General features: G+C 40.8%; 1 protein-coding gene across 6 annotated transcripts in view; it reads right to left on the bottom strand.

The window, feature by feature from the left end:
- agap1 (ArfGAP with GTPase domain, ankyrin repeat and PH domain 1) overlaps window positions 1-21,932 on the bottom strand; it is a 131,871-nt gene that overhangs the window by 9,328 nt on the left and 100,611 nt on the right. For all 6 annotated transcript variants that reach the window (XR_009804602.1, XM_061889319.1, XM_061889320.1 and 3 more), the window contains 3 exons: window positions 17,650-17,804; window positions 16,514-16,604; window positions 15,226-15,448 (listed from right to left, as the gene is read on the bottom strand). Coding sequence is in view for 5 of the 6 variants with exons in the window: in XM_061889319.1 (XP_061745303.1) it covers window positions 15,226-15,448; window positions 16,514-16,604; window positions 17,650-17,804 (469 nt within the window). In the remaining variant the exon portion in view is untranslated. The remainder of the gene's footprint in view (window positions 1-15,225; window positions 15,449-16,513; window positions 16,605-17,649; window positions 17,805-21,932) is intronic.

Genomic DNA, 21,932 nt, shown 5'->3' with positions numbered 1-21,932 from the left:
CATTTAGAGTTCGGAAATCGGTTAAAAAAATACATGGTCTTTTTTCTGCACCATCAAGGTATATATTGACGCTTACATAGGTCTGCTGATAATGTTCCCCTTTAAGTTTCTTTCTTTGTGAACCAACATGATTGTGCCATCGGATCTTAAATCCAAGTGGGTGAAGTCATCTTATTAGTGCTGAATGGTGAGCACCAACATTTGGATCTAGAGGTGGGGGAAATAATCCATTTTTAGATGCATCGCAATTCGGACGTGTTTATTAACATCTTTTTGAAAAATAAGAACGTATGGCATCAGAGGGTTGGTATTGAACTGGGTAAGAAGCTACTCAACCAACAGGAAGCAACACGTGAAGATTGGCAAACACACTTCCACAGAGCTAAAAATATCCTGTGGCGCACCTCAGGGATCAATACTCTATATCAATACTCTATATCAATACTCTATATCAATCTCTATATGAATGACATTTGTAAAGTTACAAAGGACATAAAGTTAGTATTATTTGCAGATGACACAACTATGTTTTGTTCAGGAGAGAACACACAGAAGATAATACAAATAATAACAAATTAAAAAGATGCTTTGACAAAAAGAGACTAGCTTTGAATCTCAGTCACACAAAAATAATGTTATTTGGTAACAGAAGAAGAGAAAGTCAAACACAAATACCAAAAAACGGAGTAAATATTAAAAGAGGGTAAAAGAAAACACATTTTTGTGTGTAATAATAGAAGATAAAATGATTTGGAAATCTCATGTGAAAAATATACAACATAAAGTAGCAAGAAACACGTCAATAATGAATAAAGCAAAACATGTTTTAGACTAAAAATGACTTCATATTCTCTTCTGCTCACTAGTGTTACATATCTGAGTGTGCAGAAATATGGGAGATAACTACAAAAGTAAACTTCATTCATTAACCGTGTTAGAAAAAAGATCAGTTATAATAATACATCATGTTGGATACAGACAACATACGAACACTTTATTTATCATATCACAATTATTGAAATTAAACCATTTGGTGACTTTGCAAACAAAAGAGGAGAAATATAACCTCAGAGCAAAATGTAATTAAAACATTTGTCTGTGCGTACAACACTTAACACCTTTAGTTCATCAGCATGTGGAATGAATGATGGAATGGAGGAAGTAAAGAAATGAAAGAAAGCAGCAACGTGATTCGTATTCAAAAAGTTCACACAACAAGAATTATGATGAACATCTTCAACCTTTTTTTTAATTGAGTCAAAGATTATTTACGTATTTAATATTTGTTTGCTTACTATGGTATATTATTTATTTGTTCACTGCTCTGTTCCTGAGAAGAAGGAAATGGAATAACGTTGCTATGGTATGAAAATATAAGCTCAGCTTCTTCCTACTCCTTTTCAGACGTGCTGTGATGAAACAAGTGCAAATATGTGATGCATTACATTGCATGGCATGCACCTTGCAAATAAACTGAAACTGAACAGAAATGCTATAATTGATTGGTAAACGTTAATAATCGATAATAAATGTTTAATGGTACATGAAAGTAAGGCAGCCATTTGCAAAATGTGTGACTGCATGGAGAGATCAGAGCAGCTCCTCCATTATAGGACACTTCAATGTCATAAATGTCTTATTACAAATGCACTGTTTTTAAAAGTGGCCACTGATCATTTCTTATTTAGTGAAACAAAATTTAAATGAAAGATGCATCACTAATCGATTTGTATTGAAAGAGTAAAGGAATGGTGAGGCGGCCAAAGATTCCCACCTCTATTTGGACGGATTAATGACTTTTGAGGCAGACTTCTGTGGTGGTAAAACACAAAAAGCAAGTTAAGCAAACTCCAGCTGGTAAAAAGCTTAGAGAAAGCAAGATTGAGCGCATGGCGAGTCCGACCCTCTGGCAGCCGAGGCCTGCCTGCGTCCGCCGGGTGTTGTTGGCATGTCTTCCCACACATCATTAAAACAATGAGCTGGGACACCAACACGAGCGAGAGTGCTACAGCAGTGTTGACTAAAGCAGTCAAAGCCCTGTGGCCGTTCTACCACGGGCAGCCCGCCCAAACATAGCAGCGCCCTCAGCTGTGGCATCAGCTGTGGCGCTGACAGCGGCGAGCATGCCAGCTGAGGTGATAACGCTTGACCGCGGGCAGCCAGAGGTTAATGGGAACGTTTAGATGGTTGAGTCTTTTTGTGGTTCGGACTGCAGAGGAAGTGCTTGCACAGGTTCCCTACGGCACAGCAGAGTTGTGCAGCTTTATCAGTACTGCAGGGACACACGTCAACAAGCATCCCTCAGTAGTGTGGAGCTGAGTAGACGTGACTAGTCCTTGCACATGACCACCCCCCCAAAAAATGACATCCAACAAAAGTCCATAAACTTTAGTCCGTGTACCATCACTCCTAAAAATGTCGTGTCACCTTGGTGGCTTTGCCTAGAAGTCCTATTCTTTCCACACTAGGCTGTGCAGCATTGGGAGCAGACTTGTATACGTCACACACAATTGTCAATTATGTGCAGCATTGGGAGCAGACTTGTATACGTCACACACAATTGTCAATTATGTGCAGCATTGGGAGCAGACTTGTATACGTCACACACAATTGTCAATTATGTGCAGCATTGGGAGCAGACTTGTATACGTCACACACAATTGTCAATTATGTGCAGCATTGGGAGCAGACTTGTATACGTCACACACAATTGTCAATTATGTGCAGCATTGGGAGCAGACTTGTATACGTCACACACAATTGTCAATTATGTGTAGCATTGGGAGCAGACTTGTATACGTCACACACAATTGTCAACTATGTGCAGCATTGGGAGCAGACTTGTATACGTCACACACAATTGTCAACTATGTGCAGCATTGGGAGCAGACTTGTATACGTCACACACAATTGTCAACTATGTGCAGCATTGGGAGCAGACTTGTATACGTCACACACAATTGTCAATTATGTGCAGCATTGGGAGCAGACTTGTATACGTCACACACAATTGTCAACTATGTGCAGCATTGGGAGCAGACTTGTATACGTCACACACAATTGTCAACTATGTGCAGCATTGGGAGCAGACTTGTATACGTCACACACAATTGTCAATTATGTGCAGCATTGGGAGCAGACTTGTATACGTCACACACAATTGTCAATTATGTGCAGCATTGGGAGCAGACTTGTATACGTCACACACAATTGTCAATTATGTGCAGCATTGGGAGCAGACTTGTATACGTCACACACAAGTGTCAATTATGTGCAGCATTGGGAGCAGACTTGTATACGTCACACACAATTGTCAATTATGTGCAGCATTGGGAGCAGACTTGTATACGTCACACACAATTGTCAATTATGTGCAGCATTGGGAGCAGACTTGTATACGTCACACACAAGTGTCAATTATGTGCATTAAGCTTAGAATGAGGAGTTTGCAGACTCATACTAGTCCCAACTTTTCAACCCTGTGAAGGAATCTGCTATCTGAAGGAGCTTTCTCTGAAGACCTGCTAGTGCTACAGTATATGACTTGTTGGAGATGTAAGCCTTCAGGTTCAGATAGGGTCAGGGGTCAGGGTCAGGGGTCAGGGTCAGGGGTCAGGGTCAGGGTCAGGGCTAGGGTCAGGGTTAGGGTTGGGGTCAGGCGTCAGGGGTCAGGGTTATCATCGAGTTGCAGCTTCTCACCGAGGGTTGAATGTCATGGTTCATGGTTAGCAGTTATTTTACAGTCCTGATAGCATTTATTATTCCAAGTTGTGATGTTATCCACCCATCAGCACTTTGGTCTTCCTCTTTTCCTTTTCCCTTCTATGTTGCCCTGCAGGAGTTGAGTCTGGAACAGATGATGTCTGTATGTAGGTTTGCCGTTCTTAGTACTTCTTCGTTGGTTTTGCTTTTTTTGCAGGAATATTCTACAAATACACCACACCAGGACCTCCTTTGTTGCGGGTCCCAAACTCTGGAAGCATCTCCCTCTCCACGTGAGACAGGCACCTTCTTTGGCTACTTTTAAGACTCTTCTTAAAACCCATTTTTATTCACTGGCTTTTAACCCAGCATGAGTCTTTAAACTGTTTTTAATTGTTTTAACTGTTTTAAACTTTGTAACTGACTGTTCTTAGGATAACTTGTATTTGCTTTTTCAATGTGTATTTTACTTCTGTTTTAAATGTTATTTTTTAGTCTGTCCTTTGTCTCTATTTCTTTGTGGTCTACAGCCCTTTCTTCTTTTTCAAGGGCTTTATAGATAAAGTTGGTATGGCACGGTATCTCAAATGATTCCAGTCTTTTTGTAATTGATGTAGTTGTTGTCCAGGTTTCAGATCCATATAATTATGTAGATGTTGTATAGCACTTTTTCCGAAGTTTTCAGAATCTTTGCTGTAAGGCTATTATCCTTGATGCTAAAACTGAGCACATATTACTGAAAGCCCTTTTAACTGACATTGAATTTCTTCCTCACATGATCCCTCCGTTGATATGATCTGTCCTAAACGCTTCCATCCTTCAACTTGTTCAAATTTTCACCATCTATTTTTTTTTTAAATGAATTGAGGATATTTTCATGTTCTTCCTTGTAATACGCGTGGCCTTTTTTGCCTTCATTTTTATTGCAAATGTGTATCCTGGATTGGTGGTGGTATGGACTAGGTTGTGCAGATGGTGGTCATTCTCAGCAAGTAGAGCAGTCTCACTGTTTGAACATAAACACACTTTCAAAATAATGCATCACATTTTTACATTTTCTTTACATTCCATCATTTACTTGCACATACTGATATGCTAAAGGTTGTACGTGCATACAGATGTTAAAAAATACATTTTTATCTAAGGTTATATTAATCCTCTTTTGTTGAGAAGAACGCTAGTACATTCTTAGCTAGCAGTTTAAAGTTTGTTTTGTGTATTATTTTGGCAAATTCACAAAATCATTGAATTTCAATATTGTCGATTTGATAAATAAAGGCTTTGTATGTGCTCTACATCCAGCATTGTTTATCATCCTAGTTGACATTTCTAATAACACAATTAGTAATGCTCAAACTGCAGGCTGTAAAGCCCAATCCATTTTTTGGTTGTTAAATGGATCTTTTGATGTGAGGTGTGTGTTAAGAGCTTGGGTTTGAGAAGTAGTCTTCGCTTGCACAAAGCAGGATAGGACGTCACATGTGCTGCAATGTCAACATGACTTTGATTCCTGTAGCTCTCACACTTGGTGCATTTGTCCCAATTTCCAGGATTTTGTGCAATCAGAGTCCACATGTTCTGAACTAAATCATTTTGTGTAGAAGACTAAGAAGGAAGAGGGCTTCGACACATGTGAGAGTGAGGAGTTGGAGCCAAGAGTTCTAGGACATTAATGTGAGTTCTAAAACATCTTTTCATTTGCCCTCCATGTGTTAGTGACCGTCTATTTTGGTGAAGGGTTTGTCGAACACGTACAAAATAAGTCTCAGTCGGATTTGAAAAAAAACAACTAAAAATTGTACGGTTCACACTGGCATTAAAAAAAAAATCAGATCCATGTAACATTTTGGCAAAAAATTCCAATTGACCTGTAGCGGGAACATCGTCTTAGTCTCCCTAGAACTATAGGATTTTGTGGGTAGGCTTCTGGCGAGCCCTGATGGGCGTGAATAAACCAGAAGACATGATGAGAAGATGCCTGTCACAAATCTCATTGGACGTTAAGACCTGCTGTGATCTCTATGAACATAATTCCTCCCTCTGGGCGGCCTCCAGTCATGCTAATGCACCTCCAGCCTTCCTGCCACATTTCTCCGGGCTCCTCCGATTCTTTACCGCCACCATCCTGACTGCCGTCATTTCCCTCCCTTAAGGTTCTTCTTCCCTTAATCCTCATTTTAGCTCCACACTCTACTCTCTCTCCACCAACATTCCCTTGGTTTCTTTTCATTCTCCTCGGACTTCTTCAATGTTCTCCGTTCTGGAAATATTCACCATAGCAACTCCTCTCACACGCTGGTTGTGTTCTGCTGAGTCTTCCCTTCATGCAAACAGGAGGTGCTTGGAAGGTGTGAGTATGGGGGGCAGACCTTGACAGACAGGAGGTCATTGTAATTGCTAGTGGCCATATTTAACATTAAGATAATCAGGCCATTAATTACCCTTTGGATCATTAAATCAGCCACTTGCAAAATGAAATTTCGGCCTCTATTACTCACTTGAGAGCTCATGTGGGGGCTGGGGGGTGGGGTGAGTGTTCCATTGTTCCGTCTCCCCCTCTGCCTCCCCTCTCAACCTTTTCTGCTGGCTGCAAAACGACCGGCCCGGGTTCTGCATCAAAAATGGCGTTTCTTGTTCCGCCGAATGTGAACTTCCAGTGAAGACTGTGACATTTTCAAGCTTTTTTTTTTTTTGAATGATGACATCATCAGAAGGAGCTAGATGGTGTTAAACGCTGCTTGGATCATCCGGAGATTAAGAATGATTCTATGTCGACTTGAATCTATGATTATTATTATTATTCTCTATATCCATCTTGAAATAAAGGGGATCAACATGGTAAACCTACTCCCAAAAGGAAAGTAAAAATATTACCAGAAAGATACTTAAATATATTATGTGAAAACCTTAGGCACAACACGTCGAATTCTGTCTATAGTTGTATAAGTCCGGGAGAATCCTAAAATGCTTTAATCAATCAAATAACTAACAGCGTCAACAGAGTGATACGAGAAAGGAATATCAAAAACGATACAAAAGTGGAGAAAGAATGGCTCACTGGGGGCACAATCAAGTCAATCAATCAGAAAAATAAGCTCTACAAATGCTGCATCCAAAGTCCTACTAATTAAAATAGAAAAGTAGACTAAATATAAAAATAAACTGACTCCTGCAATACAAAGAAGAGGGCAGAAACAATTGTACTGATTGTATAAAGTCTTCTTGTGGTGATCAAAAGCAAGGCAGCAAAGTATTTTAAAAATGTGCCCAGCCAGGAAACATTTTGGGTTTCAAAAAAGGTAACCCCGCAAAGGGAAACAGAATACCAACATTAACTCAAAGGTAACTATTTCAACTCTTTTTTTCTTGCACCTACTAACAAATCAAAAGGTATTACAATTATTATAAAACCCGAAAAGTCCCCACACTGCTGCTGTGGATGTTGTAGCAAAATTGTAAAATGGATTGTACATGAAATTGCAGATCCGCTTGTCTACTTTATAAATCTCTCTACGCTCCAATAAGTGTTACCCAAATGACAAAGAGTGCAAGAATATGACCAATTCACAAAGCTGCTGATGACAACTACTTGCAAAAAGATCAACCTACTTCCATTCTACCAACATTCTCAAAGGTACTTGAAAGAGTTGTATACAAGAGAATAAGCGGCTACTTGGATTAAGTAAATCTACTCATCACATCCCAATATGGCGTCAAGAAGAGGAATACCACCGGTAAGGAAATCCCTGAACTAATTGAACTAATCAATGTGGAGTGAACAAAAGTATTTTATACCACTGATTTGGACTTTTTATGAAGTAAATTGCAACAATATGCTATCAGAGGGCTTGCACTGAGTTATTATTTAGAAAGGGAGCAACATGAGACAATCCATAGCAGCAAATGTCAAAGTAAAATGAGAAGATGTGGAGTTCCACAGGGCTCCATATTGAGACCACTTCTTTTCATATCATACTTCAACTCCTCAATTATCCTTCACAAAGTCATCTTTGCTGATGACACCAATTTATCTATGTCACACAAAACTCTTAAAAGCCTTCAAACTCTTGCAAATAATCAATTAGTAGTAGTTGATTGAAGTTAATTAGTGAAGTCAATTACATTTATATAGCGCTTTTCTCTAGTGACTCAAAGCGCTTTACATAGAGAAAACCCAATATCTAAGTTATATTTAAAGCAGTGTGGGTGGCACTGGGAGCAGGTGGGTCAAGTGTCTTGCCCAAGGACACAAAGGCAGGGACTAGGATGGCCGAAGCGGGGATCGAACCTGGAACCCTCTAGTTGCTGGCACAGCCACTCTACCAACCAAGCTATACCGCATATATAATTAGTTGATTAGTTAGTTGGGGTCGGTGTGGTGAAGTTGGGAGAGGGGCTGTTCCAGCAACCTGAGGGTTCCTGGTTCAATCCCCACTTTCTACCAACCTCGTCACGTTTGTTGTGTCCTTGAGCAAGACACTTCACCCTTGCTCCTGATGGGTGGTGGTTAGGGCCTGGCATGGCAGCTCCCGCCATCAGTGTGTGAATGTGGAAATAGTGTCAAAGTGCTTTGAGTAGCTTAAAAAGGTAGAAAAGCGCTATACTAGTATAACCCATTTACCTTTAGTTAATTGGTTTAAATGTAATGAATTATCCTTAAATATAAATAAAACAAATATTATATTTCCTTCAAATAGAAGCCATAAAAACGTTGATAAGATTCTGATTGAAATAAATGGTAAAGCCATTGAGAGTTCAGAGCTCTAAATTACTTGTATTTTATGAGGACACATTTATACATTTAAAAAAACATATTTAATATTTATGACTAGATTATCAAAATATGTCGGTCAAAATTGAGGCACTTTCTTCCTCTTGATGCTCTCCTAATTCTGTAATGGACTATTAGAAGCACAAAGCAACTATTTCACTGTCACATGGTGTAACATGTATCCCAGTTAACTTTGAAAACTGAGGATTCTTCAGAACAAAGACAAAGGTGATATAATGTCATACAATAGGAGGCAGGGTGTATATTGTAGCCCGGAAGAGTTAGGGCTGAATGGGATTCTGGGTATTTGTTCTGTTGTGTTTATGTTATGTATGGAGAAAACTCCTGTGGATGTACTACCAGTCTGTGGTTCTGTTCTACATGGTAGTGTGCTGGGGGGGCAGTACATCTAAGAAGGACAGCTCCAGGCTTGAGAAACTGATCAGGCGGGCCGGTTCTACAATGGGAATGAAAGTGGACTCACTGGTGAGGGTGGCAGAGAAGAGGACTGTTGACAAACTAGTGAGCATCCTGGATGATGCCAGTCACCCTCTGCATAGTGTTATCAGTAGCCAGAGGAGCCTGTTCAGTTCTAGACTGCTTCATCCCAAGTGCAGGACTAATAGACTCAAGAACTCCTTTGTCCCACACGCCATTAGACTGTACAACTCCTCTCTGGGACGGGGGCGGGGGGTACTAGGATGACAGGGGATGCAAAACAATAACAGTGCAATACGTTTTCATAACATGGTCACTACTGCCTACTTTGTCTTGTTATATTCTTATTTTACTGTTATATTGTTATTCCCATTGTTTTTATTCTTTTTGTAATATTTCTCTATTTTGTTTCCTTTTAAACCCCCATTATTTACTTTTTACTTTTTTTTAAATTGATCTCAACTCTGGACACTGCTGCTGGAATTTTAATTTTCCTGAAGGAATCAATAAAGTACTATCTATCTATCTATCTATCTATGTTGTGTTACGGTGCGGATGTTCTCCCAAAATGTGTTTGTCATTCTTGTTTGGTGTGGGTTCACAGTGTGGCACATATTTGTAACAGTATTGGCGTTGTTTATACGGCCACCCTCAGTGTGACCTGTATGGCTGTTAATCAACTATGTCTTGCAGTCACCTGCTGCGTCTACAGAGACCAAATGTAGCATGTGGCTGTGCTGGCACGCTGTTTGTACGGATTGTTGAGGACGCTAAAGGCAGTTCCTCCACGTTGCCACCTTAATATTATTGTTTGGGTGATATTTAGGAGGATGATTACCCCTGGTGGGGCACTGGAAATTGGGAGTCTCTCGGAAAAATCGAGGGTATACAAGTATGACGCTGTAAATCGCCATTCATATAAAACTCGCGGGCCACACCATCATTAAATTTTGACATCAAGGTGCAGGCCGCAAAATAACATCTCGCGGGCCACGTGTTTGAGACCCCTGCTGGTGAGCTGCAAGGAGATTGATACAGTAGCTTTATAAAAGAATCACATTCTTTGAACATCTTTAAAAAGTGTTTTAAGCTCAACTTATTGCTGTGTTATGTTTAGTAGATTTAGCACAACAATATTGTAATACAAAATGATGTCTATAAAAGAAATACAAGTAAAAAACCAAAAAGGGTTTATGTTAAGAAGTGTGTGCAACATTCCAACATGTCACTCAATGGACCACCACCGGCTCTATAAATCTGTCGTGCCTTTCTGCGGGTGCAGACTACTCAGCTGGGATAACGGACAGACCAGGGAACATCCAGGAAATGTTCCAGGAAAGCTACAATTGCAGAGTAAGAGAAAGTTTTGTAGGCAAACAGCAGGCTGAAGTGATCAATGTTTGTTAACGACAGTATTGGACGTGTGCTCAGGTCACACTTAGCAACACCCAGCTGGGTGATGCTCAGCAGATTAGACACAAGTCATGAGGACTGGACAGGGAAAGGGCGGGAGGGAATGTGAGGCACTTAAGGAATAGCCTGATAATACTATTGACGGGCTGGAGAGTAATGCAGCTGCAGTGGAGCGGCGCGGCTAAATTGAGATAATATTGACTTGCTCTAATCTCTTCACGGGGAAACACATACATCAGATTCATAAATAAATAGGAACATGAGCAACAATAAAAGCATTAGCACTCTGATGGACTAGGCTTAATGGCACGTCAATACGCACGGCGTGTGTGTGTGTGTGTGTGTGTGTGTGTGTGTGTGTGTGTGTGCAGTCTGTCAATGAATGCATACCTGATTTATGTTCATTTGCATTTTACTGCAATCATGTGTTTTATACTCTTGTTCTTATTCCTACTTCTGCTTGCCTAAACATACCAACACTAAGTAGTACTCTGGCTATTAAAGTTCGGAGATTGAAAGTGATTTTTGAAGACATGGTTGGTCCAGGTGGAGGGAGTCGCTCTCTCAGCTGTGATGTTGAGAAGAAAACATCAGCGAGTGCAGACAGACCACAACCCTGAGGGCCACACCACAGTCTTTACCATGCATTCTTTTCTTTGGCAAGCTGCCATAGATCAATACAGAATGTTGTGAATAGTTTTGCGCTACCTGTTAAGAATTCTCCCTGGTTGTGCACATTTAAGCAAAATGATGTCATGACAGCTGTGTTTATTACAGTTGTGCAATATGATTGACATATGACAGGAGCAATATCAATTTGGCTTATCATAAAGATTACAATTCTATGTTGATGGCTTATTCCAGCAGTGGCCCACAAAATGAAGAGCAACAAGGCAATGAACATTGGCAATGCTATTTAGTGTCCTGACAGAGGTGGCTAGCTAGCACAGCTTCAGTATATCCATACACAGTGTGGAGCAGCTCAAAAAGTTAATACTAACTACCAATAAATGACATTTCTTCTAAGTATCATGACTGGAGGATGAGGAATAGCTAAACATGCAACACCCTGAACAAGAGAGAGCAGGATACAAGAAATTATGCTAGGCACTAAACTAGCTTGCACGTAATGTAGCAAAACAACACAAGAAATAGTGTTTAGTACCAGGGTTGCACAATTCCAGGAATATTCAAAGTTGGAAACTTTCCATGGGAATTAACAGGAATTAATGGGAAATGAACGGGAATAAACATTAAATGCAACATGCTAGATCTTGCAGCATGACTATTAGCTAAAACAACCTGATTTTATGCAAATTAGTAGCATTTCAACCCTGCACTGTGCATTCCTCCATCACATGCTGGGATAGTTGCCAGCATGCTACACAATACAGCAGGACTATGGAGGCCACACTCGTATTTGAGCCCAAGAACTTCATCCAGTCAGCTAAGAGTTGATGATATTACTGGGGTTAATATATTTGATGTATAATATTGAAGTGTAATAGATGTGTAATTGCTTAATGTTACTGTATGACTGTAGACTACTCCAGCACACTAGCTCTTCCTGTACCTGTTACATGATTTTGGGGCCAATATCTCTAGCTAGCTAGGTTTATGTACCACCACAGTCTCATAATGAACTCAAAATATTTCTCCCTTATCCGTGATGCTAATTTTCTCATTGTTAAATCCTATTCATTTATGCTAACAACCTTAGCGATCCGAATTGAGCTTTTTTGTGGTGTGTAAAGTTCAAATAGCAAATAGTAAATGAAAAGGTGTAGTTTCCTCTGTCTTCTGTTCTGCTAGCCGTGCTGTTGTCATACAAGAATGTAGCTTATAGTTTGATTTAACATGCTGATTGACTCTTCATTTATTCATCTAGCCTATTTCTTTTCATTTGTCCATCAGACAAATAATTTGAAAGACAACTCCAACAGTTTAGCTGACTATTTATATATCTGTGTGTGGCATTGCAATAGTCTTTTACAAGAATAAATCAACAGAAAGAGAATAATGCCACGTACACCATCTGATGTGTGGAGACACCCCCCCCCAATGTAGGGAGGAAGGTGGTGTACATCTGCAAATAGTGAGCAAAGAGCTAGGTCAGGTATGCCAGAAAGGTGCAGCAGCATGTAGACAAGTGCTCAATAATATATATCATTGTTGCAATTCTCCATTCATTCCCATGGACGCTGTCCAACTTGGAATAGTCAAAAAGTGGTCAATATTTCCAAAATACCCGATCTTAACTTCCTGTGGTAAATTTCGGGAAAGTTTCCAGAAACTTACCGGACACTTTCCCCCCCTTTGCGACATTATTGAGTACACCTAAACAGAGGTCTGCAACCGTGTTACATCGAAGAGTAAACGGCAATGAAGAGGAACTTACTGTAGCAAGTAGACTATAGAGAGAAAATAATACCACAACAATACTGAGATATAATATTTGTTTAACGATGTAACCAGGGATGTCAAGCCTCACGCTTTGAGCGTGACAGTCATGCAATTTGACCATTTCTCACGGCACATGCCAAGCTTGAAATTTCTCCCGCATATAGTGTTTCCCACTATTCCCCAAACAAGGTTTCAAGATAATAAACTACAAAAAGCAAGCACAAACACTGTCAGGTGAGTTTGGCAGAGAGAACGGCACCGAGCCCATCAAGGCCACCATCCAAGAGCTTATCAACTTCAACATTTTGGCGCCAAGTCATAGTCTGATTTGTGACAGGATCAAGTTGGAAGGGGATAGTAAGAAAAAGGTTAAGAGTTTTGGATGGATATAAAAAAAGATCAGAGAGATAATATTCCACCAATTCTAGACATACTGCAGCAGATGTCCGACATCCAACACGTGGATATGCAAATATAAAATATCAGATAGAAAAAAATCTATTGAGGAAAAGTATTCAGAATATGTCAAAATAAATGCAGGTGAATCTAGAACTTGAAAAAAAGTCAGGAAGGAGCTTCAACAGTTGTTTCACAATAAAACATCCATCCATCCATTTTTTACCACTTGTCCCTTTTGGGGTGCTGGAGCCTATCTCAGCGGCATTTGGGTGGAAGGCAGTGTACACCCTGGACAAGTCACCACATCATCAACACAGATGTACAACATTCACACACTAGGGAGCATTTAGTGTTGCCAGTCAACCTACCCCCAAAATAGTTTGGAATACATTTTTTTTATGGGGTAATTAATAGGAATTGACTTGGCAAAATAAATGGACAGAGGAAAATAAATGAAAGTTTTCTGCTGGAACTGCCGCCATGCATTTAATCAAAAATGTAGCTTCAGAAAGAAGACAGGATTTAATATATGAAATACTTCTGAAAATCTTTAGAATAAATAAAGCAGGTACATGTGTGGTAAAGTCAATGCAAAAATGTTTGAATAATTGGAAGAAAGGAAGAAAAGGTAAGCCATATTACAGAGTCCAAAGGTAAGAAGAGGTAATAGCAATAGGAAAGAGGAGGATATGATTAATAGATTGAGGTTATGACATAATTAGTAGGCCAAAATAAAACAGGGCTGTGTGATTATTGGAATTAAATAGAAAATGTGGCGCATGTAAGAATACTCGAGGTGGGCACCTCACATTTGATGAGGATTAGATTCAGGAGCTTCATTATTGATGCACTTTTTTCCTCTTTTCGTTTCACTAACGATTCATCACTTCCAACTTTTAAAAACAGTGAATTTGTTTGAAGAAAAAGTCCAATCAATTCCCATTAAATGTACTCAATTCATGGGGAAAAAAGGGAACATAAGTGCTCTTAAAAAAGGATCACTCTGTGAGGCGTCTCGCTGCAGTCGCCTTATTGACTGAGTTTGCAACACATGAATCATTGATTATTGACGTTTACTCATCAATTTTATAATCACCCATGTCCCAATTGCAATGCACCTGAAAATCTATTATTTCCCCCACAGTGTAGGAAGATTAAAAGAAATAGGAAAATATTGAAACATACGTTAGCATAGCAGTGGAGGATATTTTAGAAGCATTTGGAAGATGTTTAAAGGGTGTAAAGCGACACGTACACGTCATAAAAAGACAAGACTGACACTCCACTTAGAGGGTGGCAGTGATGCACATCACAGAGTTGCTTACCAACTGCCATTCAAAGAAAAAGAAGAAGAAGGCGGGCAGTCTTGGCAGCGCCGACATTTAGAACCCACTCAACATTCTCCTGCTTCCGAAAAAGAAGTTAACTCCCCAATTTTGTTCTCTGTTGATTCACTGTTTCTCCCGCTTGGTAATATGTACACTTTTAGGGCTCCTAAAAGTCTATTTATTACTGTGCTGTATTTGTAACATTTGCCTTTTCTCTTTGACAACTAGACTTAGTCTCAATGTGTGTGTACATAGTCATGGAGTGCAGAACTGGAACCCAATGGACCAAACACTGTCGGAGTTGCAGACCTTTTAAGGCTCCATGTAGACTGTCCTAAATGAACCCACAGAGTCCCTGGAACCCAGTCTGAGAACCACTGTAAAACAGTATTTAATCTAAGAATGGCCGGAGTGCAGGGAGAGCCACTGGAGGTGAGGACATCAGTCTTAGCGTATACTTCCACCTTCAAATAGGACAAATAGATGTTTCCAATGCATCTAAAGTCTCACCTCCAAAATTTCTCATTTGAGTTGAGTTTTTCCTTGCCCTGATGTGGGATCTGAGCCCAGGATGTGGTTGTAGCTTGTGCAGCCCTTTGAGACACTCGTGATTTAGGTCTACATAAGTAAACATTGATTGATTGACGAAACAACGCCACCGATCGAAACCCTGCAACATTCTCACTAACCCTGATTTCCGCAGGACGTGTCCGCTGGAAATCAGGAGTCAAACACTACATCAGCACCTGCTGACATGAGGCTTGTTCCTACCTGCTGGCATCTGGGGCAGGTTTCAAGTGACCGTGTGAGTTGGCCTCCCACACACTGTTGGCAAGCTCGTTGCCAATGCCAGACATGACCTTGATCAGCTCCATGGACCACTCATCCAGGTCCAGCGAGCGCACTCTGGACAAGTGGGTACCCAAGTTTCTGTGAATCCCAGAACACTCAATGCAGATCAGGGCGCCCAGGTTGAGACTGGCCCAGTCAGGGTCTGCAAGAACACGCATCAAAACAACAACATTAAAGGCGGCCAGGTTGAGACTGGCCCAGTCAGGGTCTGCAAGAACACGCATCAAAACAACAACATTAAAGGCGGCCAGGTTGAGAGTGGCCCAGTCAGGGTCTGCAAGAACACGCATCAAAACAACAACATTAAAGGCGGCCAGGTTGAGAGTGGCCCAGTCAGGGTCTGCAGGAACACGCATCAAAACAACAACATTAAAGGCGGCCAGGTTGAGAGTGGCCCAGTCAGGGTCTGCAAGAACACGCATCAAAACAACAACATTAAATGCGGCCAGGTTGAGACTGGCCCAGTCAGGGTCTGCAAGAACACGCATCAAAACAACAACATTAAAGGCAGCCAGGTTGAGAGTGGCCCAGTCAGGGTCTGCAAGAACACGCATCAAAACAACAACATTAAAGGCGGCCAGGTTGAGAGTGGCCCAGTCAGGGTCTGCAAGAACACGCATCAAAACAACAACATTAAAGGCGGCCAGGTTGAGAGTGGCCCAGTCAGGGTCTGCAGGAACACGCATCAAAACAACAACATTAAAGGCGGCCAGGTTGAGAGTGGCCCAGTCAGGGTCTGCAAGAACACGCATCAAAACAACAACATTAAAAGCGGCCAGGTTGAGAGTGGCCCAGTCAGGGTCTGCAAGAACACGCATCAAAACAACAACATTAAAGGCGGCCAGGTTGAGAGTGGCCCAGTCAGGGTCTGCAGGAACACGCATCAAAACAACAACATTAAAGGCGGCCAGGTTGAGAGTGGCCCAGTCAGGGTCTGCAGGAACACGCATCAAAACAACAACATTAAAGGCGGCCAGGTTGAGAGTGGCCCAGTCAGGGTCTGCAAGAACACGCATCAAAACAACAACATTAAAAGCGGCCAGGTTGAGAGTGGCCCAGTCAGGGTCTGCAAGAACACGCATCAAAACAACAACATTAAAGGCGGCCAGGTTGAGAGTGGCCCAGTCAGGGTCTAAAAAACACGCATCAAAACAACAACATTAAAGAGCGGCCTTCATGCAAACATTGAGTAAGGCTCTCTACTCACTTTGAGTGTCGCAGTCGGCACAGCTGCTATTTCCACGCACATTTCTTATTGCCTGCAGCGCCATTGCCTCGCTCTGGCTGGTCAGACGAGACTGAGAGAAAGATTGGCCAGCAAAATGTCACGATTGGTACTTGCAACTTGCTCAAAGGTACAGTTGTTAAATACAAAATACAGCAAGAACCCCACCCTTATGTTTCCAGGACATGCTTTCCTCTAAAAGTACAACTGATTGCGGCGGCCCGCCATGATAAAATATGAAACCTGAAAACAAAATATTGTATTCATGCATACAGACAGCCTGATATTAGTGCAGCTTTGACTAATGATGCACGGAATATTCCACCACTGAAAAGGACTTTGACCAAAGAGCACTGCCAAAGCAGGAAGTTGTGATGAAGTAAACAAGCAGCATGTCTGCAATGTGGACAAACTGGAACATAGCACAAATATTCCAAACAGCCTTCTAGGAAATGTGCAAATATTAAGAAGACAGTGGTGGGTTTTAAGTTGGACCAGCAGCACCTGGCTCTCCATTTTCTACCGCTTGTCCCTAACGCAGTCGCAGGGGGTGCTGTAGCCTATCTCAGCTGCACACGGGCAGAAGGCGGGGTACACCCTGGACAAGTCACTACCTCATTGCAGGGCTAACGCTCATTTGGTGTTGCCAATCAATTATCCCCAGGTGCATGTCTTTGGAGGTGGGAGGAAGCTGGAGTAGAAGCCACTATGGACTGGACTCTCACTATTATGTTAGATCCACTATGGACTGGACTCTCACTATTATGTTAGATCCACTATGGACTGGACTCACACTATTATGTTATATCCACTATGGACTGGACTCTCACACTATTATGTTAGATCCACTATGGACTGGACTGTCATTGTGCCCACTGGGTAGAGAGTTGTTTGAGCGTGGATGCAGCAGCCAAGCATGTGGTTGTGGTTTGTGCAGCTCTTTGAGACATTTGTGATTCAGGCTATATAAATCAACTTTGATTGATTGTACCATAGATAGAGCAAAGTCAAATAATACAGGAAAACATGTTAATACTCATAACAGTCAATACTAATAAAGGTGTAAAAAATCCCCAGAAGTATTTGAAAGTCCAACTAATGGAAGGAGGGAACCTCACCTTGTTCTTGCTGCTCTCGCAGGACTGCAGACTGGCCAGGATCTGACCTTCAATGACCTGCACCCACGCGTCTCTTTCCTCATACGAAGTGGCTTCAAAATGCCACGTCTGACCCGTTAGCGACACGATGATGAACTCAAAGTTCTCCTCCTGTTCTGTTGGGGGTGACAGGCAGGAGAGAAGAGGGCTTCAACATCAACAAGATGAGCTGCATTGTGCTAACAAGAGTGATGTTTACTTCTAGCAGCACCTTAGCCACAGTGGCCCCTGGACTCAGGTGGGCTCCCAAATGTCCTTACGATCCCAGCCTTCCAGGGAGGAGGGACACAGTCCTCTTACACTATTTCAACCTTTCTACCAAACTACGTGGTTAATCACCAGATGAAGCACTGAACATAAATGTTGTTTCAATTCCTGCAAGGACTCAGGACTTAGGCGCATAACACCTGCTTTAATTACAAAGTAGTGTATGAATACCATCTAGTGTATGTGTACAACTAATACACAGCATGTGAATAAAGACTAAAACCAAGCATGTACATTGATAGAGATGTCAAGTTTTTCAACACAAGTGATCACACCAGAACAGTGCTTCTCAAACTCTTTTCACCAGCGGGCGGTTGGGGCCGAACTCTGGCTCCCACACACACTGGGACTCAAACATACAAATACACACATATATATATATATATATATATATACTCACATACACACCATTATTCATACGGACACACATAGGTATACCTAACCTACACAAATACAGTACATACATTTACATTCAAAGTTTGTACATCCACATGCACTTTCACTGTACAAACACACACATACTGTACATATACATTCACTGTACAAACACATACATACTGTACATATACATTCACTGTACAAACACATACATACTGTACATATACATTCACTGCACAAACACATACATACTGTACATATACATTCACTGCACAAACACATACATACTGTACATATACATTCACTGTACAAACACATACATACTGTACATATACATTCACTGTACAAACACATACATACTGTACATATACATTCACTGCACAAACACATACATACTGTACATATACATTCACTGTACAAACACATACATACTGTACATATACATTCACTGCACAAACACATACATACTGTACATATACATTCACTGCACAAACACATACATACTGTACATATACATTCACTGCACAAACACATACATACTGTACATATACATTCACTGTACAAACACATACATACTGTACATATACATTCACTGTACAAACACATACATATACTGTACATATACATTCACTGCACAAACACATACATATACTGTACATATACATTCACTGTACAAACACATACATATACTGTACATATACATTCACTGCACAAACACATACATACTGTACATATACATTCACTGTACAAACACACACATAATGTACATATACATTCACTGCACAAACACATACATAATGTACATATACATTCACTGTACAAACACATACATACTGTACATATACATTCACTGCACAAACACATACATACTGTACATATACATTCACTGCACAAACATACATACTGTATGTGTATTCACTGCACAAACATACATATACCCAGACTGTACATATACAAGTTAATATACATACCTACACTCATGCATATCATCACGTTTCATCAAACATAAATGTTGGGTAAAACATGGCACTCTAAAAAAGCTTAACCTATTGTTACTATAACAATCTACAAGGTTAATATAGTTGGCTTCTATTTCTTCCCCTACATTTATCTGCTTTGGTGTGGTGCTAGTGGTGCGGTGCGAGTGGTAATACGATTGAGAGAGAAGGTGTCACTCTGGTAACAAATGAAGGAAGAATAATTAATTCCCAAAGAAAACAGCAGGGGGTCCATCGTCTGGCGGTGGTTTGGCTTCAAGCAGGAAGATGTTGAACAGACAACCATAATATGTCAAGTACGCAGCAAAAGCGTTGCTCCAAAAAGTAGCAGCACTGCTAATTTGTAGCATCATTTGTAAAGTCACCCGCTAGAGAATAAAGAGTTCTTCAAACTCCGCGCGTCAACATCTATGTTCGATGCCACACCCACAAAATGCCCAAGCAACCATTTCCACATCAACAACGTATGAAAACAATCGTCAACAACAGAAGGAGATAACGTCTGCAGGAACCTACCACATAGCGAAGGACATACACTATTTGATTTCCTATTATGCAGCTCAGTTTTATTGACACTTATTGAAATATCTTGTGTGACATCATGCACAAAAGTGCACTTTATTTGTTTTCAACTATTGTAGTGGCGTTCTGTACAAAAAGTGCACTTTAATGTAGTGTTGTTTTGATATGTCATCTTAGTGACATCATGCACAAAAGTGCACTCATAGCTTGTTTTAAAATGTCTGACAATCTTGCACTTTCTGTTTGTGCCACTGCTTAATAACTGTTTCATAAATACACTTTTGGTTGTGATTTCCCTCTCTGCATGAAAGTTTAAAAGTAGCATATATGAATGCAGTATGAAGAAGAATGTTTGAATGTAGACACATAGAATCATCATACTGCTGTCATTATATGCATCAAGTGTTCATTCAAGGCTAAGGCCAAATATCCACATATATATGGTGTATGGTCACATGACCTAAACATATATATGGTGTATGGTCACATGACCTAAACATATATATGGTGTATGGTCACATGACCTAAACATATATATGGTGTATGGTCACATGACCTAAACATATATATGGTGTATGGTCACATGACCTAAACATATACATGGTGTATGGTCACATGACCTAAACATATATATGGTGTATGGTCACATGACCTAAACATATATATGGTGTATGGTCACATGACCTAAACATATATATGGTGTATGGTCACATGACCTAAACATATATATGGTGTATGGTCACATGACCTAAACATATATATGGTGTATGGTCACATGACCTAAACATATATATGGTGTATGGTCACATGACCTAAACATATATATGGTGTATGGTCACATGACCTAAACATATATATGCTGTATGGTCACATGACCTAAACATATATATGGTGTATGGTCACATGACCTAAACATATATATGGTGTATGGTCACATGACCTAAACATATATATGGTGTATGGTCACATGACCTAAACATATATATGGTGTATGGTCACATGACCTAAACATATATATGGTGTATGGTCACATGACCTAAACATATATATGGTGTATGGTCACATGACCTAAACATATATATGCTGTATGGTCACATGACCTAAACATATATATGGTGTATGGTCACATGTATTAAACATATCCACATATTCATAAAAGACCATATCACCCAGTCCTCGTCGCTATTATGTCCTTCACTCTGGTAACTTGTCCCGCAAACACAAAGTACAATCATTTTAAACTCAAGTAAACACTCCCGTGTCACTTCAGTCGACACGGTGGCCTGAGAGTATGCACGAGTGCAGCCAGACGGCCAGTCGCTCATGCTGTAGTAGTAATTACTGCCAGCGCTCTTGGCGACTGTGAGCGACATTCATGTAGGGAGGCGGCAGCGAGGCAATTTGTGAACTCTGACACCCGCAACCTTTAGAAGCACAAACAGAACAAACCAAATATATGGAGGGAGGGGGCAGAACAAGCACACTGTGTCTATGTGTGTGTGTGTGTGTGTGTGTGTGTGTGTGACAGCAGGCCGCCAGGTACAATGAGAGGGGAGGCGTGAGGGACACAAACGGGGCCCCGGGAAACACAAATTAAAAGCTTAAATGTCAGCGCGCTCAGTATTGCTTTGCGACACAGGTCATTACTCTCCATATCAGCAGCATTTTACTACTTTAATAACCTGGAAAATAGTGCATGCTGCTGTCCGTGTGCTCATTCACACGGAGAAACAAGCCACACCTCCAATGATGTCATCTGGCATCCACAGGACATGCACTGCACCTTCAGGGGTGGGGCAGAACAATACAGGTGGGGATGAAGATGTGATGTGGCTCAGGTGAGGGAAGGAAACATCTCCACAGCACAAACATGGATTGTATCACGTAAGCACTGATTTGACATCAACCTTCCAACTGGGAAGTATGCTGGGGACGTTTTAGGGATAGGTAGTGACATTCTTTGCCTAAATCTGTACTTTCAACATCAAGGTTGTTGCAAAAATCTGCAAGATGTGCTGAAAGGTGTCCCCAAATATTATGGTTGATACAAAACTCAAAACCAGTGAAGTTGGCACAATA

This window comes from Nerophis ophidion, linkage group LG27 (genome assembly GCF_033978795.1).
Source record: "Nerophis ophidion isolate RoL-2023_Sa linkage group LG27, RoL_Noph_v1.0, whole genome shotgun sequence".
Lineage (NCBI taxonomy): Eukaryota > Metazoa > Chordata > Actinopteri > Syngnathiformes > Syngnathidae > Nerophis > Nerophis ophidion.
The sequence above is the reverse complement of the archived record's forward strand: the minus strand, read 5'-3'. Positions and strand labels throughout refer to the sequence as shown.